At 40.0% G+C, this 25939-nt stretch overlaps 1 protein-coding gene across 2 annotated transcripts in view; it reads right to left on the bottom strand.

Moving 5' to 3' along the window:
• Nucleotides 1-369: 369 nt before the first annotated feature.
• The window catches only part of LOC133647877 (fibronectin type III domain-containing protein 4-like), a 41844-nt gene continuing 16274 nt past the window's right edge, over nucleotides 370-25939 (bottom strand). Inside the window, exons 2-7 of one of the 2 annotated variants that reach the window (XM_062043612.1) lie at nucleotides 14605-14720; nucleotides 11473-11574; nucleotides 7550-7652; nucleotides 7386-7475; nucleotides 7150-7316; nucleotides 370-1423 (exon numbers count right to left, since the gene is read on the bottom strand). In XM_062043612.1, the coding sequence (XP_061899596.1) occupies nucleotides 1382-1423; nucleotides 7150-7316; nucleotides 7386-7475; nucleotides 7550-7652; nucleotides 11473-11574; nucleotides 14605-14720 (620 nt within the window). In that variant the 3' untranslated portion in view covers nucleotides 370-1381. The remainder of the gene's footprint in view (nucleotides 1424-7149; nucleotides 7317-7385; nucleotides 7476-7549; nucleotides 7653-11472; nucleotides 11575-14604; nucleotides 14721-25939) is intronic. The other variant, XM_062043620.1, reaches the window with a different exon arrangement.

Below are 25939 nucleotides of genomic sequence, written 5' to 3'. Positions count from 1 at the left end.
CAGTGGCGGCTGGTGAATTTTGTTTTAGGTGTCACAATCATTTATTTCAACTTTATGTTATTCAAGTATGACATTTTTAAATGTAATTAATTTCATTGACAAGCAATTCTATTATGGTCGTACTCTTGTTTGCTAGCGGCTACGATTTCAGTACTATTGAAGATTAGAGATGTCGGCCGATAAATGCTTTAAAATGTAATATCGGAAATTATCGGTATCGTTTTTTTATTATTATCGGTATCGTTTTTTTTTTTTTTTTTTTTAATTAAATTAAATTAAATCAACATAAAAAACACAAGTTACACTTACAATTAGTGCACCAACCCAAAAAACCTCCCTGCCCCATTCACACTCATTCACACAAAAGGGTTGTTTCTTTCTGTTATTAATATTCTGGTTCCTACATTATATATCAATATATATCAATACAGTCTGCAAGGGATACAGTCCGTAAGCACACATGATTGTGCGTGCTGCTGCTCCACTAATAGTACTAACCTTTAACAGTTAATTTTACTCATTTTCATTAATTACTAGTTTCTATGTAACTGTTTTTGTACTGTTTTACTTTCTTTTTTATTAAAGAAAATGTTTATAATTTATTTATCGTATTTTATTTAATAATTTTTTTTTTAAAGGACCTTATCTTCACCATACCTGGTTGTCCAAATTAGGCATAATAATGTGTTAATTCCACGACTGTATATATCGGTATCGGTTGATATCGGAATCGGTAATTAACAGTTGGATAATATCGGATATCGGCAAAAAAGCCATTATCGGACATCCCTATTAAAGATCTTTGCTCCTTCTCAACTCTGTGGTAATATTATTTTCACAAAATACAACCAATAGTACGTTAATGTTCAATCTTACTTGTGAAAAGTAATCCCCCGATTCCTATTTTCAACAGACCGCTCATTTGAGCAGGAAAACGCTGAACACCAGCCCGGCATCTTTGTTTTCTGCCTGTCACCTGTCAATTTAGGCTGCTCGCCGGCTCCTCGTCACCACTTCAAGATGGCGGCCGAATATCTCGCGTCACAGCAGCCAATGCTGCGTCTCCTTATAACATGTCTATGGAAGTAATGGTGGAAACAAACCTACTTCCGCGTCTGCGCAGTCAGAAGCCGTTGACGTGAACGAGCGGGAAAGTAAAACCGGAAACAGGAAGTGAGGGTGACGTCAACCAGCGGGAAAAGCAAAACCTCTGCCGCGTCCATTTTGATCAGCACACGTCGAACCATTGAAGTCTTTTGCCACAAGATGGCAGCAGCTTATCTTCTCTCCGGGACGGCCAGGTATTATTAGTTGAGAAGTGTTGCTTGTTTTGTCCACGTTTTACTCTGAAATAGACCCCGCTGACCCCGAAGCCGACCTCTCAGACTCGAATGATGCTGATGGAGGAGGAAGCTCTGTGAAGCTGAGAGAGGGAACAACATGGACACAGTAAACAGTGTGTATATGATTATTTTTTTCTTTTTCATGTCAAATACATAGGCGGTGTTTACATTTTGCACACTTCTAGGGACAAGCGGTAGGAAATGGATGGATATATACTTACACTGCCATGGGTGTACAGAAATGTTGGGGTTAAATTATCTATAAAAACTATTCCTATTATCAAAGTCACAGCAGTGAGTGCCTAGGCATCGTGCTTCCTTTCAGCATAGAGACAAATGATAACATATGTTAACAGCTGGATAATTAGGGCTTCGAGTTGTTTTTTCTATGTTTTTTAGGACACTGTAGGGACAGGTATAATGTTTTTGTGGCGCTAATATAGTGGTTAATGTAGCATTAAAGTGCCTCAGGAGATTGCCCAAACATTGTTATAACCGGATTCGGTCAAAGGAGACTGTAGTTAGTGTACTGTATAGGCTCAACACTGAATGAGGAAAAGTGGGAGGGGGGTGCAGCGGGGGCTTGGGAGCAAATCTGGTAACAATTCTCACAAGAACTCAAATAAATGCCCCGTCAGATATTAAAACATAAATGGGGAAAATTGGGCTCCAGCAAAGTGCACTTTTCCTATGCAGAGCAAAAGGGCAGGTGCCTGAGCACTACTCGGGGTCGTTCTGTGCCATACTTGCCAACCTTGAGACCTCCAATATCGGGAGGTGGGGGTAGGGGGTGGGGGCTTGGTCGGGGGTGGGCTGGGGGGGGCGCGCGGTTATTTACAGCTAGAATTCACCAACTCGAGTATTTCATATTTCATATATATTTCATATATATATATATATATTAGGGCTGCAACTAACGATTAATTTGATAATCGATTAATCTGTCGATTATTAATTCGATTAATCGATTAATAATCGGATAAAAGAGACGAACTACATTTCTATCCTTTCCAGTATTTTATTGAAAAAAAACAGCGTACTGACACCATACTTATTTTGAATATTGTTTCTCAGCTGTTTGTACATGTTGCAGTTTATAAATAAAGGTTTATTTAAAAGATTTTTTTTTTTTTTAAAGCCTCTGCGCATGCGCATAACATAGATCCAACGAATCGATGACTAAATTAATCGGCAAATATTTTTATAATCGATTTTAATCGATTAGTTGTTGCAGCCCTAATATATATATATATATATATATATATATATATATATATATATATATATATACGTATATATATATATATATATATATATATATATATATATATATATATATATATATATATATATATATATATATATATATATATATATATATATATACATATATATATATATATATATATATATATATATATATATATATATATATATATATATATATATATATATATATATATATATATATATATATATATATATATATATGTATGAAATACTTGAGTTTCAGAGAATTATATATATATATATATATATATATATATATATATATATATATATATATATATATATATATATATATATATATATATATATATATATATATATATATATACATATATATATATATATATTTATTTTGTTTACATAAATACATGTTGCAGTTTATAAATAAAGGTTTATTTAAAAAAAAAATTTTTTTTTTTTTTTTAAAAGCCTCTGCGCATGCGCATAACATAGATCCAACGAATCGATGACTAAATTAATCGGCAAATATTTTTATAATCGATTTTAATCGATTAGTTGTTGCAGCCCTAATATATATATATATATATATATATATATATATATATATATATATATATATATATATATTTATTTTGTTTACATAAATACATGTTGCAGTTTATAAATAAAGGTTTATTTAAAAAAAAAAATATTATTATTTTTTTTAAAAGCCTCTGCGCATGCGCATAACATAGATCCAACGAATCGATGACTAAATTAATCGGCAAATATTTTTGTAATCCATTTTAATCGATTTAATCGATTAGTTGTTGCAGCCCTAATATATATATATATATATATATATATATATATATATATATATATATATATATATATATATATATATATATATATATATATATATATATATATATATATATATATATATATATATATACATTTATTTTGTTTACATAGAAAAAAAAACAAAAAAACTTGAATTTCAGTGTTCCGGTGGCTATCCATTAGATGGCAGTATTGTCCTGTTTAACTTCTCCGTTCATGATGAGTATATCATTTTGGCCACCGTGTTCAATGGAGAAGTCTGTTCTACAAAATTTACAGGCAACATACACCTTCCCCTTCGAACTGTCCTGGATGAACTGAAATTCTTGTTTCCATTCGTTTTGGAACTTGCAAGCGTATTTCTTCATCTTGCTCGTCGACGGCGTCGCCATGTCTGTAACTTCCTCGTTCTTCTGCTTCGTCTCCTTGTTGTGTGCGCAGTTGTGCACTACTCTCTAAAAAGCCCTAGATGTTATGACGTCATTGGGCAGGCAAGCTGTTTATATTGTGGGAAAGCGGACGTGAGAACAGGCTGTCCCCACTCAGTCTCAGGTCCGCATTGAGCTGGAGGGGGCGTGGCCTCCAGCTCCGGCTGAATACCGGGAGTTTGTCGGGAGAAAATCTCTGCCGGGAGGTTGTCGGGAGAGGCGCTGAATACCGGGATTCTCCCGCTAAAAACGGGAGGGTTGGCAAGTATGTTCTGTGCACATGGCTGATAAGTACTCTGTTATGCTGTGTTGTTTGATACAAGGCCGTTTTTTTCCACAGAAAACACATCTTATCAAGCCTAAGTCAGTGATACTTGATACATTTGATTATAGTAAAACAATCAGTACTGGCGCCCCTAATTTACCCTAGTCATCATAGTCTATAACGGGGGTCAGCAACCCGCGGCTCTTTAATGCTGCCCTAGTGGCTCCCTGGAGCATTTTTAAAAAGGATTGAAAATGGAAAAAGATGGGGGGATATTTTTTTTGTTAATTTTTTTTGTTTGTTTTAGGACAAACATGACACAAATCTTCCCAATTGTTAGAAAGTCCACTGTTTAATATGTTTGTGTGTATGCTTCACTGATGACAGTATTTGGTAAACATCATTTTGTCCTATCAATTTTGGCGGTTCTTGAACTCACCATAGTGTGGACTGTGACGCAACGGTTTGTGTACATTTAAAATTTTCTCATTTTGTCCACCAAACGTTTTATGCTGTGCGTGAGTGCACAAAGGTGAGCTTTGTTGATGTCATTGACTTGTCGGAGTGCTAATCAGGCATATTTGGTCAGTGCATGACTGCAGGCTAATCAATGCTAACATGCTATTTAGGCTAGCTGTATGTACATATTGCATCATTTTGCCTAATTTGTAGGTATATTTGAGCTCACTTAATTTCCTTTACTTTTGTCCACTTTGTATATAATTTAGTTGTGCATGTCTCATGACACATTTCAGATAGTTGTTTGTGTGCAATGTTGTTCCAGACCACAGCAAACATTACCTAGCTTGCCAAAGATTGTAATAAATCTATTAAAAGAAGACAGCCTGCCGTTCCCTTTAACTTGGAGACACACATCTATACCTTAGGCCATTAAAAGCCAGTGATTTTCCAGGAATTATCTCACCTTCTGAGTAGCCTCTGATTTATTAATGGTTTCTAATGTTGTAAAAATGTGTAGAATAAAAATGAACATTTCTGTCAATGAAGATTTGCTTCAGCCTGCGACACATAGTCATTTTGATAGTAGGCTAATATAGCTAAAATAGACACTTATGTCATGTGTTGTCTTCATTACATCACTTATGTTAGGCCTTTTAATTTTTTGCGGCTCTAGACAGATTTGTTTTTTGTATTTTTGGTACAATATGGCTCTTTCAACGTTTTGGCTTGCCGACCGCTGGTCTATACCAATAACTGCACCTTAGGGGCCCCTTCTGTAAATCTCTTAAAGTTCTTAGACAACACCATCGTCATTGGTCCCATACAGGGTGGTCTGCCTACAGACTCATGGTCTGGTCATGGTCACCCATCGCCAGGTAGGTGGAACAGCTAGTTCTCTGGTGCAGTCAGTAACATCTGGAGCTGAACCCGCTCAAGACTGTGGAGATGACAGTGGACTTCAGGAGAAGTGGACCTCCCAAACAAACAGAAAAAAGGCACAGCAGAGGAAGTACTTCCTGTGTCAGCTCAACATGCCCCATGAACTGCTGATCATGTTCTACACCTCCATTATTCAGTCTGTCCTGTGCACCTCCACCAGTGTCTGGTTTGGATCTGCAACTAAACTGGAGCGACAGACTGCAACGGACAATTAGGACTGCAGAAAAGATCATCGGTGTCCACCTTCCCCCCCCATGCAGGACTTGTACCAGTCCAGGGTGAGGAAAAATGCAGGTCACTGTATCCCCCTAGTCACAAGCTGTTCAAACTCCTATCGTTACAAATCACTGTACGCCAAAACAACCCGTCCTAAGAACAGTTTCTTCCCTCAGGCTATGAATCTGATGACTGCTGTGAAATAACTCTGGAACTAATCTGCTACTGAGTAACTCGTGTTCACTTCATCAGGCTCTATTCACCACTCCACTATTATCAGCTTTGCACATATTAGTTATTTAATGACTTGATCATTAATATTTATTGTTTACAATAAATTGTTTACCAAGTCAAAATCCTTGTGTGTTAAACAGACTTGGCCAATGAAGCCGATTCTGATTAAATGTTTAGCATAAAAATACAGCATGGCGGTGGCCTACTTGTTAAGACGGTGGCAGTACAGTTAGGAAATCAAGGGTGTGAATCTCCATTTGGGCATCTCTGTGTGAAAGTTGCAGGTTTACACCGTGTTCAAACATGCATGGAAGGTTTTGGAGAGTCTCAATTGTTCATAGGTATAATGGGAATTATTGTTTGTCTATCGATATGTGTCATGTGATTATTATTGGGGACAGCCTATTGCCTGTCCCCTTCAGCTGCAACGAAGAATTTGTGGTTAGCTTGAGGATCACGCATAAGGCTCCAAATACGTCTGTTCTATTGATCATCTTTCATTATCATTAGTAGTGAGTACCTATAAATGTAATAAGTGTGTAGTGCATATTTTGGACTTTAACATGGATTATTATTCTGTGCTTGTCAGCTTCCTTCATCGTGAGTGAACAATGGCAATTGAAGAGAGTCAGGGAGGGTTCTGGAGCTGAATATATTGTAATGATTACAACTGTCACTTTTATTGCAAATATTGAAATCAGAGGAGACTGTCAACTTAAACTAGCAGGAGGGTTTGGAGGGAAAAGGGCTTTAAAGTGTCAAAAATCTAAAAAAAAATGTTGATGTCTTGATGAGTGGTGTTTGTTCAATATTTAGGTGATCTCAGAACGTAACGCCCGCAAATAGCTTGGATCTACTGTACAACATAATAATTATGCTATTTTTCTTTACATATGTTCAATTTGCCTGATGTTTCCTAATTTTTTAGTCTTTAAGTTATTTTTTGGTCTGAACAGGCAAGAATGGGAATCAAAGACTAGGTGCACTTTATGGAATGCATACTGTGCCTCCAGACTACTTGTTTTATATTTAGCTCACATGACAGCACTTCTGGTTGCTAGGAGATGTTTGATGCAACTGCAGAGGCGGCTCTGAATTCAAATATGCCCAGCTGCCAATCATGCATGCGGAGGTTCTGCAAGAAGAAGGAGAATAAGAGAAGGAGGTTTAGCAATAAAGGAATCACCCTTCCGCTGTGGATGTCGCCATTGTGGTAGATTGGCGAGCTCGGGGCTGAGGCGTTGTAGTAGGAGGATGCAGCCTGGACAAGCGGCCTCTTGGTTTTCTCCCTGGTCCCACTTGAGTCGTTGTCCTTGATGATCTCGTACTGGCGGCAGAACAGGGCGATGACCGCTGTGGTGGAAGACAGCGGTGTGTGAGCGTGTGTGTGTTTGTGAGGTGTGTACAGCACAGAACGCTGACCTGCCCAAAGCAGCAGCACTGTCGTGATGATGAGCAGCTCTCCAGTTTGCAGGTGAGGTGTCATACCCAAACCCTCCATGGCCGGCTCATCTGAGGACACAAATGACAGAATTTGTTTGTTTTTTGTTATATCTCTGCCATGTTGGTTTCTGCATCGTTTTTACGGTGGTCCAAAACTCCGGCCGGATAGTGGTCACTTCTTTCCAATGTCCTGAAGTGGAGGGCTCTGCTTGGTTGACTGTCGCCGTGCGGCCCGACGGACTGCACCTGAACACAGCGCATACAATACATGTAGGGTTATCTTTAAAAACTGATCGTAAGATATTAGGTTATTTCTCTTCTCTCAGCAAAGTTTTGTAAGGATATATTATGTTTGTTTTCAAAGTGTTAAGACTGATGTCGAGTTCCACCTGGATATAATTTTCAATACCGCATGTCCTCGTTATGGTCGTGGGTGAGCTGGAGCCTATCTCACCTGCACAACTTGCATTTGTCATGTAGACAAATAACCCTTTACTCTCACTTTCACAACTTTGGACAATTTAAGAGTCTCCAATTAGCCCAACATGTTGTATGTTTTTGGGATGTGGGAGTAGAAAAAATGGAGAAGTTAAGAAGACCTACAGGATGACGATTCAACACACTTTCTTGTGGTCTAGATAACACAGTATGTATTAGGTATGCAATGGTCTCAATTTTGCACCACCGTCACATTTATAACTTGCATTTTGCATGTCTGTAATGGTTTGTGTCTGCAGGAAATGAATCCGTTCCCTTTAGAATGCAAATAATAATAATTATAATGGATTAGATTTATATATACAGGTGTATATATAACCCATCATTCATTCACACCTGGTGGTGGTAAGCTACTTTCGTAGCCACAGCTGCCCTGGGGTAGACTGACTTACAGATGGTAAGAGGCAGGGAGTGAACCTGCAACCCTCAGGTTTCTGGCACGGCCGCTCTACCCACTACGCCATGCCGCCCCAAATGAAGACCTCCAAGTCCCACCCGCTCCAAAATGATCACTCTGTCTTTTGAACAGGTGCATAGTTAAATATATATCTGGAAAAATCACCACTATTTTTCTTTCAGACACAGTCGAAAAAAAATGTCAAAATGACGCCGCTGTAGTGGCTGCTGGTTGCAGGAGCTCCGTGCTCTTGTGTGTCCCCTTATTGTGTTCTTGAGGTTTTCCCTCCTGTTTTCATGCGTTTTTTGCCTTTTGGATCGGGCCCTTTGGGACTGCGCAACAAGAGTTTGCACTTTTGTGACTTCTGTGGTGCTTTTTTTGTAAGATTATTGGGCATGCTTTGGGGGAGCCTTTTGCCATGGGCATGTTTACGTGCAGACCAGCTGTTGGCTCTCTACCACACTGAAGTCCACGTGGGGAGATGCAGAGGAAGAAACAGGGCTGCACAGGGAGCATAGAGCATTGGGATGGACACACTTTTCGGACACCTGGCTGAATGATCATGTAACGGACACTTCGGTCTCCCTCAACGGATTCTCGCTCATCTGCGCGGACTGGACATGTGGAGAGCTAGTGGGCAGCCTAGGATGTAGTCAGCTCCCTTGGTGCTTTGTTGGGTTTATTCCTGTCTCTGGATGTGCTGCCCCAGCAGCAGACGATGACGTAGAGCACTGCAGAGGCCACCATGGTGTATGTGGGTGTTGAAATGGTGCTTTTGTTTTGTTGTTTGTCCATGCATGGTGCAATCGCATGTGCGCAATATTTTTTATTTAATGCTCATGTTTTGGTTTTTCGTTGTGTTATGCTTTTGTAGCGGTACGGAGAAATGGCGCTGCTGTGCTATTTTAATGCATTTTATGTTCTTTGTGTTTCTCTCTTGTTTTCATGTGGTTTCACCTTATTTTTTGTGTACTTTTTGAATGTGCACTGCAACCACACAATTTCCCCATTGTTGGATAAATAAAGTCCATCCCATCCCATCCTATCCTAAACGATATATAGTCACCAGCCACAACATTATGCACATCTTGTGTGGTGCACAATGCCACATCATAACAAAGCTGCTCCATCTTTGTTGTTTGAACTTAGTGGCTAATTCAGTTTAATTTCATTTCAGGAGGGCAGGAGGCGAAAAGGAATAACAGGCAGCAGTCTCGGCTCAGCAGAGGGCGAGGAGGCTGGCTGGCTAGCAGCATTTACGAGGATGCCCACATAAGTACGTCTGTCAATCTGTGACATCACAGACGGCCCACCTTAAAAAAAAGACTGCAAAACACAGCATTCAAAGGCTTCCGAAACTGCGCGCAAGCTCACGCCTAAATGCAGGAACTTTATGAGTTGAGGCTTTGGCATTGTTTAACACGAGTATCCAACATTGTAACAACATTAATATGTCAAAAAAAGAGGAAAATCATCATAGGTCCCCTTTAATAATACATATGTCTTCACATATCGTATCACGCAGACAAGACAAAAACAAATACATGGAAGATGCGAAGACGAAAGCCCGACTCATAAAAATGTAAACATATTTCAGTGTTATCTCAGTTATCATACACCAGATTTATCTCATGATTTGGTTTTCGATGAAAATGTTTTGGCAAAATTTTACCCCAGATTTCATTTACCGTCTTGGTTATCTTACGGCCAAACATTATGGAAAACTAGTCAGTTTGTTATGCGCTAGTGCCCTAACAAAAATCCAGAGTTAGTGATTCAGTCTCCCTTCTTTTTATTGAATACACCAGCATAATAAGCCACCATGGGGCCAACGCAAGTAGTATGTGCCAGCACTGATAAAAAGGCTAAGAAACACTATTAAATACAAAAAACTAAATAAGAAGATGCCGCCCCCTTTCTCCTCCTCTGCTCATTGCAGTCTTCACCAACACAAGTCGTCAATGAAGGTAAAAGGAATGTTAAATGATAATTTATCACTTTTATTTGTCATTTAAATGCATTTCACATTGATTTCTGCAATACTGCAAAACTAAACGACCGTGTTTATATTTTTGACTGTCTGGAACGGATTAAGTGGATTAGCATAATTTCTTATAGGAAAAATGGCTTTGTTTTCGTAGAACTAGGTCAGGGGTCGGCAACCCGCGGCTCCGGAGCCGCATGCAGCTCTTTGACCACTCTGATGCGGCTCAGCTGCATACTTGCCGACCCTCCCGGTTTTCCCTGGAGTTTTACAGACGTCAGTGCCTCTCCTAGTGATCTCCCGGGGTTAATATTGTCCGATTTTCACCCTAACAATTGAATTAAGAGTGTACCTTAGCGGTACTGCAACAATTGTCCTCTATAGCCTGCACAAATCGCATGACAGCCCAGCCACATGTTGTATGCAGCTTCTGCTTGCTAACGTAGGAGACAGCAAGGCATACTTGGTCAACAGCCACACAGCTTACACTGACGGTGGCCGTTTAAAACAACTTTAAAACAGTTACGTTACAAATATGCGCCACACTGTGAACCCACACCAAAAAAGAATGACAAACACATTTCTGGAGAACCTCCGCACCGTAACACAACAAAAACACAACACAGCAAATACCCAGAATCCCATGCAGCCAGTCTACATACCACCAAACCCCCCCCACACATCAACACCCCCCCCCCCCCCCCCCCCTCCGTGCGTCGGTTGAGGTGGGCGGGGTTTGGTGGTAGGGGGGGGGGGGGTAGACCGGAAGAGTTAGGGCTGCATGGGATTCTGGGTGTTTGTTTTGTCTTAGGTCTTTGTCCACTTTTGGAATGGTTCACTAAGAAAAACCACAGTACTATTGTATGTTGTTGGTTTTTTTTTGTTAATTAATATGCTTTACCGGTGAACATACCCTTGATAAAGGCCTCGTTAAAAACAAAGAAAAAACTAGCTGTCCTTGCGGTGTGCCGTATACTTGTCCTCCATATTAATAATGGATTCCCGCAGGGGATTTTGCTTTATCCTCACAAGGGTGAAAGATCATGCCACCCGCGGGCCTGGGAGATTTCAATGAAACATCTTTGTAATGAGTGTTTTACTAAGTCCCCACACCGAAGGACAATGTCGGCCCATGAAACTCTTGAGGGTCATCAAAGTTAAAGAAACTTGGGAGGAGTGTGTGCCACCTGCACGCTGTAGTGTGTGTCCTCATCCAGATCCCACAGCACACACCAGTGGCTTGAGGTGTTCACCTCCCGGATGGAGCGCTGCATCAGGCCGTCCTGTCTCTGCGGATGAGACAAACATCTAATAAATCCTTTCCCCTCAAGGAAATTGGGAGGAGTTTTGTCACAATAATCATTTTTTGAGGCAACAGACAAAAAAAAACAATTTAGAGCGTCTAAACAAATCAAATCCCTTATCTGGACACACAATTGCGCACATGCTCACACAAGGCTGGTTGTTTAACAGATGTGCTCTCACATAGCAATGCAGCTTATGTGGTGCATTTTAACAAATACACACCAGAATGACTTCACGTGTGCCTCATGCATAATCAGTATGCTGGGATTCATGAACACAGATTACAAGGAGGAAGTGTGGTTTCCTCTGTGTTTGTGTCAGAAACAGAGCGTTGCGTAATCGCGCTGGGATTTAGAAATGCAAAAGTGAGGCTCTGTCTGCAGTTTTCCTGTCCTGCGTCTCCTTGGCGCTCGGGATGTTGCAGTGTGTGAAAGCATCTCCCTCGGCAATTCAATTGATTGTCAGAAAATGCCAACTCGCTTTTTGGAATTGGACTGAGGACAAACGGCATCAGATAAAAGCCTCTACTATTTCTGACTCTTTGAAGCGATGCCAGAAGATTTTCCCATCCCAGAGCCAGTCTTAGTGAAAGTTTAGGAGTCAGACAAGAGGTGACTTTAAAAATAAAATAAAAAGATTTAAAAGAAATTGCCACTGGCCTGTGAGATAGGCAGCGGGTAAAATCCTTTCCACTAGATGACGCCCACTTAGAGTGCAGCTGGTATCTGCTGCCAAACTGTGGGCGCGTGAAACCTTGACTGTAGCCAAGCAAACAGACAAGATCTTTTTGTGGACATGAGACAGGAAGTGTGACTAATTAGGTGCCACCAGAGAAACTCTCAACATTAAAAGGTGCCCTATCCTAGTCAAAACTACATTGAAGCCTATTGGGTCAGCAAGTTTTTAAGAAGAAAACACTACGTCAATCTCAAGTTGTGTACAGGCCAGGGTAAATCTGCATTCTTCTCCTCTTGGTCAAAGTGCTCAGAATCCGCAGCCTGCTGGCCGGCAACACCTTCTCTGTTTAGATTGATCAAGTTTTGAATCCAGTCACCCAGCCCTCTACCGCATGAAGCTGTAAAGATATGCGCTATGCTAATGGTTTTTGGCAATCAGTAGAAAAAAATGAATATTGGAGAATCAAGCGTCAAATTTGTCAAACAAAACAGCTGTCTGTGATGTGGAGAAAGGAGCACTTACCGGTGTTTTTCTCCTGAGATAGCGAAACTTATTTTTCATTGCCGCCTCACTCCGGTTTATACAATTGTTGAATCCAAAAAAACGCATTCTGGCTGCCATTTAAAACAACAACAACAAATAGTACATAGCAACGTTCGCCGGTCGTCATACATGGACTTTCAAAAGTTGTGATGTGAGAAAGTCTAACAATCTCGTAGAAATCTTATGAAGTTGTCATACCCAACAGTTCACGAGATTTAGGGGTACCATAAAAATCAACCAGATATAACTTAAACAACATACCAACATCAGTATAAAGTATGGTACTTCCACATTACGTACTACAAGAGTGAAAACATTAGACTCTTTTTTCCCCCACCGTAGATACTATTGCAGGGACTTTCCCATTAAACTGGTAAATAAAACACCCCCCTGCGTTTCCACCCAAAAAAAATTCCGGTAAATAAACTTCCACCAGGAACTATATTGGTCCCTGGTCGCCAAGTAGGACTTTGGAAAGTTTGAGCAGGAACTTTAGCGCAGCGGACTGTGCTATAAAACCCCCCATTGTTCGAACACTGTTGGGGCGTTTCTAAAACGCTGTATTGGAAATGTCAGCTGCCAGTACAGTATGCGGGGAAAACTTGTTTATTTCATAGTTTTTGGGTATTTCTGTTACGAGATACTTCACAACTGAGAGAAAGAAGCACAGGAGGAACTTGAGTTGCATAACCTATGCGTGCCATCTGTGTGCTGAAGTACACTGATTAGTTGAACTATCTTGTAGTGTTAAACTAGTGTGCAATTTCATAATGTTTACAAAGTTGTACACTCTTCATTTTGATACATGAAGCAACAAGAAGTGGACAAACTCTTTAAACATTTGCAGAAGAATATTCAGTATACAGGTGGACTTCCAAGCGGCAAATGGAGCCGTTGACTGGGACTTGTTTGAGGATGAAGAGGAGCCCATAAACGAGTGGAACGAAGGTAAACCACATAAACTAGTAACTATTTACTTTGTTACATGTTGTAACAGTAGACAGCGACACGCCATTTGTGTACTTTTTAGCCTCTACCCGAGAGAATCGAATTCTAATGTTAAAAGGCTAACGCTAAATCTGATGTGTTCATGTTGCTGCTGTGAGATAAAAACTAACATGTATTCTTTATATATTGTTATTTACACCTGAAATTGACAACAATGACTTGCCTGACCATCATGAAATTTGTCAATTACAGAGGAGACCACTTTCTGACTGTTGGACACTGTAGACAAACAACAGTTTGTGTAAAATGTGGTACACTTTGTTTTTAAATCACAACGTTTTGTATCTTATTGCTTTGTATTTTATTTACTTACAGTTTAGCTAAAGGAATCTGACCTACTGTTGTCGGTTATTTTCAAGCTACCCTGAACTATGAAATGTGGTGGGAACACAAACCACACAGGCCGGTGGGAACCTATAGTTCTAGGAACTAAAATACATATATGATGTTGAGCGGTAAGGTGACATAAACAACACTCACAAGTCATATTAATAGTTGAATCTTAACTAATTTCCATGAATAAAATGTTCTGTTTTTAACCCTGAAATATTTGTCTTCAACCATTCAGGAGTGAGAATTACTTTGATTTGGAACAGATCGAGAAGAATTGGATTGGATTGGATACTTTATTCATCCCACAATGGGAAAATTATGTGGTTGCAGTACAGATACAAAACGTCCACATCATTTTTTTAAGCTTGTTGACCCAGCCCCCAAAAGTAAACCACACACATTTGTACACCCACACACACCCACACACACACACACACATCTACACAACATACCTGCTGCGAGATGGAATAGCCAATGACTGTGTCTCCTTGGGGGACATTCCAGGTCACCATGGCTGAGTGGGCTCTTAATTGGGTCACCGACACGTTCACCGGGGCAGCTGGCACAGCTGTTGCCATGGTAACACACACATACACAAAAAAAGACTACTGTAATTTGGAGGAAAAAAAACAAGTGACCATAGAGCTATGTTGGGAGGCAATCACAATGAAACGTTCTGTACAAATCGGTTTTCGACAAAAAGTTTTGCCAAACATTTCGCAAAAAAATGTATTCGGTTCTCGTACAATTATGTCTTCGTTTGACCTTTTGGAAGACATTACTAATGAAAACCACCATTGTTTTTGGAAATCTGATCAATGGAAAGCATCAAACAAAAAATAATATACTATAACCTCATAAATTATTACATTTTTCTTTAACCAACCAAACAGTAGCAACTAATGAAAAAAGTTCAGTTCCGTCACAATTTGGTACACAAAACAGTTCCAGAGTCTAGTGGAGCAAGCCTGGAGACTGGTGGATGAATTCTCTGATAGTAAGGAGGTTGTGGTAACCCACAATCCTGAGTGCTCAGTGGGTGTTGAAAAATTCCCAATAACCTTTCCACTCATGCCCACTTTGCGCTGCGGAGCTTTACGATAATAGTACATGCTGCTTAGGGACCAGACTGTGATCCAGCTGGTCAGGATGATTTCAAATGTACCACAGTAGAAGGTAGTACATGATGAGTGGGGGCATTCTCGTCTTCTTCAGTTTGCGATGGACAGAGACGCTGCTCAGCCTCTTTCAAGGGTAGTGGTCCTCATGGATGTGTACTGGCAATAATTTAGTTCTACTGGCCTTCTCTACTGCAACATTGTTGATGAGGAAAGCATCGCAGACTGGTAGGGGTCCAACGGTCCATGGTGGGTAGAAGGACCTTCTTAGTTGATGACAGATTTGAGGGATGTCGTGTAGAAAGTTTAATTTCCTGCAACATCCTCCAGTTTTAACAGTTACTTAGTAGTGGGTCATATCCTTGGAGGGATGCTACTGTAGCTTAGACCCTTTATCAGATCACATGCTGGTGCAGTGGGCCCTAGGTTCATGTGGCTGGAGTGTGTCAGCTGTTTCTAGAGGACAAAAGTATTGATTTTACTAATCTAATCCAATTGAGCCCCTCTGGGACACTATATATTGTTGACACATTGCACCACAGACTGTCCAGGAGCTGACTGATACATGCTGAAATGTTGTACAGAGTGCATGCAGGCCATATGCACTAGTGAGCCACATTATGAGTTATTTTAGAAGTTGGAATTTCACAAGTTAGATCAGCCTTCGGTTTTAAGAATGACTCTGAATTCAGACCTTAGTTGTTTAATGGTCTATGTTTCCCATTAATCAATCATTATGTACGTATTCTATTATTAATTGAATATATAATGCATGGAACCCTTAGATGTATGATGTAAGTGATCCCCTTATTCTTTGAAGCAGTATTTCCCTTCAAGGGAGGATAAAGCGTCCATCCATCACGCTCCTCTTGGTGATGAGCAACCCTCCATTCCAATCAATAAGTGATTCTTTTACTGCCTGTCAGAGAACCCTGTCATGCAGGGACTCTACTCCATTGCTGTGGCAACATTGCGCCATGTGTGTAGGCGTGGGAACATTCCAGGTGTTGATTTGTAATCCGATCAAATAATGACTCCAATGCACGTAAGAAGATGTTAGGTTAAGGTTAAGGATGTTTGTGAACATGTCTTAGGATATGGAGCTTGTTTGCTAATTGCAACTGGGAAACAAGCATCTTATTATTCAGGAAAGCTCATAGACAGCAATGGTGAGCATGCACTTATGTGATCAGCTTCCATCAGAGGATTCTACACGGCTATATTCGATGTGTGGGGGTGTAATGTATAAACACTGTAGCAAAGTGGCTTTTTGTATTTTATGGATCTGCATTCTGGTTTAGTAACTGACATGGTGGGCGTGCAGGAATTGGCCAGCGCATCGAGCCATTCTCACAATGAAGTGATACAGGAGAAATGTGTATTATTACGGATTATACAAAACCTGAAACCAGTGAAATTGGCACGTTTTGTAATTCATAAATAAAAACAGAATACAATGATTTGCAAATCCTTTTCAACTTATATTCAATTGAATAGACTGCAAAGACAAGATATTTAACGTTCGAACTGAGAAACTAATTTTTTTTTGGAAATAATCATTAACTTAGAATTTAATGGCAGCAACACATTTAAAAAAGTTGGCACACGGGCATTTTTACCACTGTGTTACATGGCCTTTCCTTTTAACAACACTCAGTAAATGTTTGGGAATTGAGGAGACTAATTTTTGAAGCTTTTCAGGTGAAATTATTTCCCATTCTTGCTTGATGTACAGCTTAAGTTGTTCAACAGTCTGGGGTCTTCGTTGTGGTATTTTAGGCTTCATAATACCTTTCAGCATTAATGGTGCCTTCAAAGATGTGTAAGTTACCCATGCTTGGGCACCAATACACCCCCATACCATCACAGATGCTGGCTTTTCAACTTTGCGCCTATAACAGATGGTTCTTTTCCTCTTTGGTCCGGAGGACACGACGTTTACAGTTTCCAAAAACAATTTGAAATGTGGACTCGTCAGACCACAGAACACTTTTACACTTTGCATCAGTCCATCTTAGATGAGCTCGGGCATAACGAAGCCGGCAGCGTTTCTGGGTGTTGTTGATAAATGGCTTTCGCTTTGCATAGTAGAGTTTTAACATGCACTTACAGATGTAGCGACCAACTGTAGTTACTGACGGTGGTTTTCTGAAGTGTTCCTGAGCCCATGTAGTGATATCCTTTACACACTGATGTCGGTTTTTGATGCTGTATTGCCTGAGGAATCGAAAGTCACGGGCATTCAATGTTGGTTTTCAGTAGGGATGTCCGATAATGGCTTTTTGCCGATATCCGATATGCCGATATTGTCCAACTCTTTAATTACCGATACCGATATCAACCGATATATACAGTCGTGGAATTAACACATTATTATGCCTAATTTGGACAACCAGGTATGGTGAAGATAAGGTACTTTTTTAAAAAAATTATCAAATAAAATAAGATAAATAAATTAAAAACATTTTCTTGAATAAAAAAGAAAGTAAAACAAAAAAAAACAGTTACATAGAAACTAGTAATTAATGAAAATTTGTAAAATTAACTGTTAAAGGTTAGTATTATTAGTGGAGCAGCAGCACGCACAATCATGTGTGCTTACGGACTGTATCCCTTGCAGACTGTATTGATATATATTGATATATAATGTAGGAACCAGAATATTAATAACAGAAAGAAACAACCCTTTTGTGTGAATGAGTGTAAATGGGGGAGGGAGGTTTTTTGGGTTGGTGCACTAATTGTAAGTGTATCTTGTGTTTTTTATGTGGATTTAATAAAAAATAAAAAACGATACTGATAATAAAAAAAACGATACCGATAATTTCCGATATTACATTTTAACGCATTTATCGGCCGATAATATCGGCAGACCGATATTATCGGACATCTCTAGTTTTCAGACTTGCTGCTCACGTGCCGTGATTTACACTTTGATGATATTACGGACCGTAGGTAGTGAAATCACTAAATTCCTTGTAATAGCTGGTTGAGATATGTTCTTAAACAATTTGCTCAGGCATTTGTTGACAAAGTGGTGACCCTCGCCCCACCCTTGTTTGTGAATGACTGAGCATTTCATGGAAGCTGCTTTTATACCCAATCATGGCACCCACCTGTTCCCAATTAGCCTGGTCACCTGTTGGATTTTCCAAATACTGTAAGTGTTTGATGAGTATTCCTCAACTTTCTCAATCTGTTTTGCCCCTTGTGCAAATGATCTAATATTTGCAAAAATGTTTTCAAGTACCAACGTTAAATATCTTGTCTTTGCAGTCTATTCAATTGAATATAGGTTGAAAAGGATTTGCAAATCATTGTAATCTGTTTTTATTTACGATTTACACAACGTGCCAACTTCACTGGTTTTGGGTTTTGTAGCTCACCAAACATCTTAACTCCAGAAGAATCCACCCACGTTCCTGTGCCGCACACCGCCAATCCACATTGCAAATACTTCAAACAAACTAACGGGAGGAAAGGGCTCACATAGCGAGATAAGGGTGAACGCCGTTGGAAAACATAAACAGGGATAAACGAGTCAGATCTCGAGACCATGGCAAGTGAATTTTCAATGCTTAGGTCTTAGAGGGCGAGGTGCAAGATGGGCAAAGTGGGATGGATGAACAAAGGAGGGGGATGGAGGATCAGTGATGGAGAGAGTCATGGTAGAGCAAGACATGGTGATAAAACCAAATATATTGATTGATGAAACTCTGAAAAATTGCATTAGTGCAGGACATAAGGTCCCTGTGCAGGTTATATATTGATGCTCATCCATATATTTTGTAAAAGCCTTTGCGAGAGACCAAACCTAACTAGACTAAAACATTGTTGGCACCATGCGCAGCCATTTTTGCCTCGCACAGCTGTTTTTTTCTCCAGACGCAACAACGCAAAAAACGAGGCAGGTGACATTTGCTTCCTTGGCCGGTCCCCATGTTGGAGTATTTGGTGACGTCAGATGTTAAATCACAAGGAACAAACAGTTTGCTGAATCGACTTAGACAGCTTCATCTGGCTAATGGCTCGCAGTGAAGAATCTGTGTGTGCGTGTGCATGTGTGGCTGTGTGTGTGTTCTTGTATTTCTACCCTTATTGAGACATCAACAAGGAAAAGTATCTTCCATATGAGGAGGTGTGAACAAGTGATGACATAAATCATGGTCCCAGTAACATTGCATCTAATAGAGAATGTCTCATTTGCACCCCTGGTGGTGACATTTATTAAAATTAGGGTGGTCCCTAAAAGGAGGGATTTTTCTAACTGACTGAATCAGAATCAGACTGTGTGTCGGTTTTAAAAGTGCTCCCCCCTCTGGTCAACATATGAAATAACAAGTGTGTGTAAGAAATTGAAATGCGCCCCCTTCGGCCAAAATTAATATATATATATATTTTTTTTTATAGATACATACTGTCATAACTTGAAGTAAATTATGAAGATTATAAACCAATTACAAACAAGAAATTAAAAATAAAAAAAAATTCAATAAAAGCAGTCTTTTTCTCACAATGTGTGGACTTTTTTCCTATTAAAATTGGGAACAATTTCTCATATTCTCTCTGTAATATTGCAATATTTTCTCGTAAAATTATTACTTTTTAATGTAAAATTATTACTTTTTAATGCAAAATGGTGACATTTGTCGTACAAAATTCAGACTTGTATCCCAACATTGCCAATGTTTTTGTTGTTCTTGTAAAACAGTGACGTTTTTTTTGAGTAAAATTATGACTTTTGTCATAATTTTATTATAATAATAATCTGAATTTCTACTTGGCAAAAATATGACCTTTGTCATCATTTTGCCAAGTAGAAATTCATATTATTATCATAATATTGCCCAAATGTGTAAGTGTTTCTTATACAATTGTGACTTTTGTCGAGTAAAATTACGACTCTTCATAAAATTGCGAGTCTTTCTTGTAAAAGTGCGACTGTTATTGAGTAAAATTCCAACTTTTATCATAATATTGCACACATGTTCCGTTTTTCTTGTAAAATTTTGACTTGCGTTGAGTAAAATGACAACATTTATTATAATACTGCCAAAATTAAACATTTTTCTTGTGAAATTCCAACTCATTTTTCACAACAAGCTTTTTTATATTTGCATAGTATGTATATATTATTAATGTTGTAAATACACATCTTTATATATCTAGAAAGGCTGGTCCTAAAGAGGTTGGCATTTTACGGAGGTCTCAAGAAGGTGGCAAATACAAGAATGTGTGTGCGTGTGTGTGTGTGTGTGTGTGTGTGTGTGTGTGTGTGTGTGTGTGTGTGTGTGTGTGTGTGTGTGTGTGTGTGTGTGTGTGTGTGTGTGTGTGTGTGTGTGTGTGTGTGTGTGTGACAAGCTGTGCATGCTGATGTAGATACAGTATATCAAGAGATGAGATTGGATTTTTATGAATTTTCTGATGGCTGACAGGATGCAGGGAGTGACTTCACATGTTCTATGTGTCACGGCAAGACAATAAACTGCCAGGCCACTTTTTTAGGTACACCTGACAGTCTCCTGTCAGTATGATAGAAAGTGGAACGGGTTTTATGGAATGGCTAACTGTCGTTGACATAAGCTAACCCAGGGGTCGGCAACCTTTACCACTCAAAGAGCCATTTTGGCAAGTTTCACGAATTAAAGAAAGTAATGGGAGCCACAAAAAAAAAATTTTAAATTTAAAATGAAAAACACCGCATACAGAGCTTAAATGCTTTGTGCTATGTTAACCAGGGGTCTCAGACACACGCACCGGCACACACTTTCATGTGGAAATTTGATGTTAGTGCAGCCCGAGAGTTTTGAATAATTGGCGCTTGACAGCGTCATACTTGCCAACCCTCTCATTTTTCCCGGGAGACTTACGAATATCAGAGCGTGATGACACTACGTTTGGCGCCCTCTACAGTCTGCCCTAATAGTGTACCTGCTCGACCACATGTAGAATGCAGTTTCAGTTTGCTCACGTAAGTGACAGCAAGGCGTACTAGGTCAGCAGCCACACATCTTACACTGACGGTACCAATACCCAGAATCCCATGCAGCCCTAACTCTTCCGCTCAACCAACGCACGGAGAGGGGGGGGGGTTGATGTGTGGGGGGGGGGGTTGTGGTAGCGGGGGTGTATAATGTAGACCGGAGGAGTTAGGGCTGCATGGGATTCTGGGTAATGGTTGTGTTGTGTTTATGTTGTGTTACAGTGGGATGTTCTCCAGAAATGTGTTTTTCATTCTTTTTTGGTGTGGGTTCACAGTGTGGTGCATATTTGTAACGTAACAATGTTAAAGTTGTTTGATACGGTACGGCTACCGTCAGTGTAAGCTGTGTGGCTGATGAGTAAGTATGCTTTGCTGTCTCCTGTGTGTGCAAGTAATAACAACATGCAACATGTGGCTGGACTGGCACACTGTATGTAAATGCTATAGAGGACAATTACTGCAGTGCAATTAGGGCACGTCCTTTATTTAGTAATTAGAGTGGAAATAGGATTATTTTTACCCTGGGAGTAATCTATGAGAGACACTGAGATCCATAAGTCTCCTGGGAAAATCGGGGGCGTCGGCATGTATGTAGCTGAGCCGCATCAGAGTGGTCAAGGAGCCGCATGCGGCTCCGGAGCCGCGGGTTGCCGACCCCTGAGCTAACCACTGCTTGCACATTCACTTGTGTCGTTGGCCAGAGACCTAAGTAACATGGGTGATAGTTCAGGATTATTTTTTAAACCGACTACACTTTGCTAACAATTGCTGCCCCCATTTGTGTTTTGACTCTTCTGTTGCCATATGATGCTCCATATAGGGCTTGAAAGTGTGATGTAGTAAACTCAATGCATTGTGGATCTTGCTGGCCTCTGAACAGCTTATTCACACGACTAAATGCAAGACTTTGTGCTGAAGTTTTGTTGTTGTTGTTTTTTTTAACAAAGTTCAAAACATGACGTGCGGCATCATTAACCGCCACAATCGTCACGATAGCTTCAGGGAAAAATTAATTATTGTGAGATTTTTCTCATTTCCAGCTTGAAAGCAAAGCCTTAGAAGTTGAGTCAGTGAGCTAATAAAAAGACAGCAAATAGCAGCGAGATGATCAAACATCACTTATAACGCCATCCCCTCTTACACGTTGGTGTGTTCAAGGCATTTTCAGACTGCTAAGTTTGTATCAAAGCATGTTTTGTTCTGTTCCACACGTAGCATTTAGTAGGCGTACTAGCTGCGGGCTACCAACAACAAAGGCTGCAATATCGTCAAGCATTTTGTCTGTTTACTTTTAGTCATGGTTAAGCACAAACACGAATGCATATTATTTTCGGAGAATTAGCGCAGTGAACAAAGTATTTAAAAGTAATAGTAGGCTGTTTTTTTTACCTGCTTTTGACATGAGGCTGGGCACCCTGACTCCATCTTGGACACATAAAGTTAAAGTACCACTGAGAGTCACACGCACACACTAGGTGTGGTGAAATTACCCTCTGCATTTGACCCATCCCCTTGTTCCACCCCCTGGGAGGTGAGGGGAGCAGCGAGCAGCAGCGGTGGACACGCTCTGGAATCCTTTTGGTGGTTTAACCCCCAATTCCAACCCTTGATGCTGAGTACCAAGCAGGGAGGTATTGGCTCCCATTTTTATAGTCTTTGGTATGACTCGGCCGGGGTTTGAACTTACAACCTACCGATCTCAGGCCAGACAATATAACCACCAGGCCACTGAGCAGGAAGAGATGGAAGCTTCAGATTACGTACAATTTGAACGGCGGACAATGAGCCTTAACAGACTTTGCATTCTGAAATGTTTTACCTGTATAAAAACTGACTCCGTTGACAAGATATAGACAAGTTAGGCTTTGACAATAGCGGCAGCTGTCAGGACGAGGGGTTTTTCGCAGCTTACTGCGAGGATTATTCTCCCGGGATGCAATCGGACTATACTGGACAAGGCTTGAAGGTAGGAACATTATTTAATTATTCAAGTACTACAAAAAGCGCTCAAGGCGAAGACAAGCTTAATGCAGGAAACAAAAGCTGAGACTTAGCATAAACTATGGACATGAACCATGAAACTAAAAACATGAAAAAACTCACTAAACTGTGGCTTGAAACAAATAGCAAGAACTATGGACATGAAACAAAAAGACTTACGGGACACGGCATGAATCGAACAGCATGAACTATGGCAAGAAAAGTCAAAACAGAGCATGAAAAGATCATCAAGAACTATGGCATGGACAGAGCAGCATGAACAATGGCATGAGCAGAGCATGAAAATGTCAATGTCGCCAGACCGACTAACTGACAACGACAGGCTTGAATAATAATCTCCTGATTAGAACAGGTGCAGGTGAAACTAATGAGTAGTCATGGAAACCAAAACAAACAAGAGTGCACAAAAACAGGAACTGTGGAGTTCAAAAACCAACAGAACATAACCAAACAAAACATGATCTAGACCACAGATCATGACAGCAGCTTACTCTTGTCCATTGGACATGCTCTCATACGGATCAATTCCACTAATTATTATTATTATTAAATTTTTTTTTTTGAGGTAGAGAGCCATTGGAACAGGGTCCAGTTTGTCTCGGTACATTCGCTTCATTTTTTAAAATTTTGTATATGTTCCATTTTAATCCGGTTTGTTGTTCTCTCTCACATTAGCGTCGTTGGACCTATTTTTTGCGGAGGCTGAAGCCCCCCTAAAATATTCTTAATTTAATTAGATTGTTTATTTATTTTTTACAATATATTGCAGAAAATGTCAATATAAATATGCAAGAATATGGGTTTAAATAAATAATAACATAACCTGTTATTATTCACTATGATTATAAATAATTTGAAGACCCTTTGTCATCGCTTATAATCCAATCAAATCCATTCCATTCGCATTGCTATACTGGAATCCAGTCTACGTTTTCACTGTTGCCTTTGCAAGGTCCAGCAAGCTCGCAGAACCATTAAGTTTATGTTCAGTGCGTTCACGGCACTGCAGGGTAGGATGTCCAATTCAGAATTTTTTTGTTGTCATATCTTATCTTTTAATGCAGTCATTGTGTCCGGACTCCAACGTAAAAACAAACTGACCCGAATATAGACGTGGCGTCATGACGACGCACGTCCTGCAGGGTTTACGGAAGTAAACTCGGAAGTAGACATGCTGCAATTTTAGTCGTCTCAGTACTTGCGCATTTTATTGCAATTTCAAGGGTTCTGCGCAATCAAAGTCAACATTTTCTGAACCACGGAGAAGACCATGAAAGAAGATGTCTGCCGCAGTTTTGGGGACATTTGCCTCGATGTCTGCTCTGAAGAGCGTGTTGGCGGTAAGTGGTGGAACATTGATTGATATGAGTTCCTAAAACATAAATTGTGCATGTTTCTGTAAATATGTTAAATATTTATACCGTAACCTTTTATTTTGGTGAATAACGATGACGCTTATGTTCTTCAAACCTAGTGACGCCCCTGACGGAGAAGGGTACATTGCAGCCATGTAAACAAAAGCCCCAAAGGTTTCGTACAAGCACAAATCCTTCTTCTGGACACACCGGCTAGACAACAACAACTCACTGTACGCTGGCATTGATCAGGCATCACTCCGCCGTTTGCAGCTTGTGCAAAACGCGGCTGCCCGTCTCCTCACCAGCACCAAAAAACGCGAGCACATCACCCCAGTCCTGGCCTCACTCCACTGGCTCCCTGTCCGTCACCGCATTGATTTTAAATTACTTTTAATTGTTTTTAAATCCCTAAATGGCCTGGCCCCACAATACCTGACCGAGCTTCTGCACCATCATACCTCGTCTAGAGCCCTAAGGTCAGGTGACCAACTACTGTTGGCGGTACCCAGATCCAGGCTAAAGACCAGAGGGGACAGAGCCTTTTCCGTTGCCGGCCCTAAACTCTGGAACAGCCTTCAAAACCAGTGTTCCCCAATCCTTTTGTAGCTGTGGACCGGTCAACGCTTGAAAATTTGTCCCACGTACCTGGGGGTGTGGGGGGGATTAATGTTTTTTTTTTTTTTATTTAAAAAAAATTTTTTGTCATAAAGAAATAAATGGTAAATGGTTGTACTTGTATAGCGCTTTTCTACCCCTTTTTAAGGAGCCCAAAGCGCTTTGACAGTATTTCCACATTCACCCATTCACACACACATTCACACACTGATGGCGGGAGCTGCCATGCAAGGCGCTAACCAGGACCCATCAGGAGCAAGGGTGAAGTGTCTTGCCCAAGGACACAACGGACGTGACTAGGATGGTAGAAGGTGGGGATTGAACCAGTAACCCTCAGATTGTTGGCACGGCCACTCTCCCAACTTCGCCACGCCGTCCCCAATACAATCATGTGTGCTTACGGACTGTATTCCTGCACACTGTATTGATCTATATTGATATATAATGTATATATTGTGTTTTTTTTATGTTGATTTAATAAAAAAATAAAATAAAATAAAAAATTTTAATTTACATTTGTTTTATCTTGTGGTTGGGGACCACTGTTCAAAACCCTTCTTAAGATCTATCTCTTCTCGCTGGCCTTCAACCACTAGGCCACCATTTCTAGTCCCCCTCTTTAGTTTTTATATTTTTCCAATTTGTCGCACTTTTATTATTTCATTATTTTTATCTTGCAATTTTACTTTTTATTCGAACCCTTTTACCGTAT

This window comes from Entelurus aequoreus, linkage group LG01 (genome assembly GCF_033978785.1).
Source record: "Entelurus aequoreus isolate RoL-2023_Sb linkage group LG01, RoL_Eaeq_v1.1, whole genome shotgun sequence".
Taxonomy (NCBI): domain Eukaryota; kingdom Metazoa; phylum Chordata; class Actinopteri; order Syngnathiformes; family Syngnathidae; genus Entelurus; species Entelurus aequoreus.
Note: the sequence above shows the minus strand (reverse complement) of the source record. Positions and strands in the feature narration are given on the sequence as shown.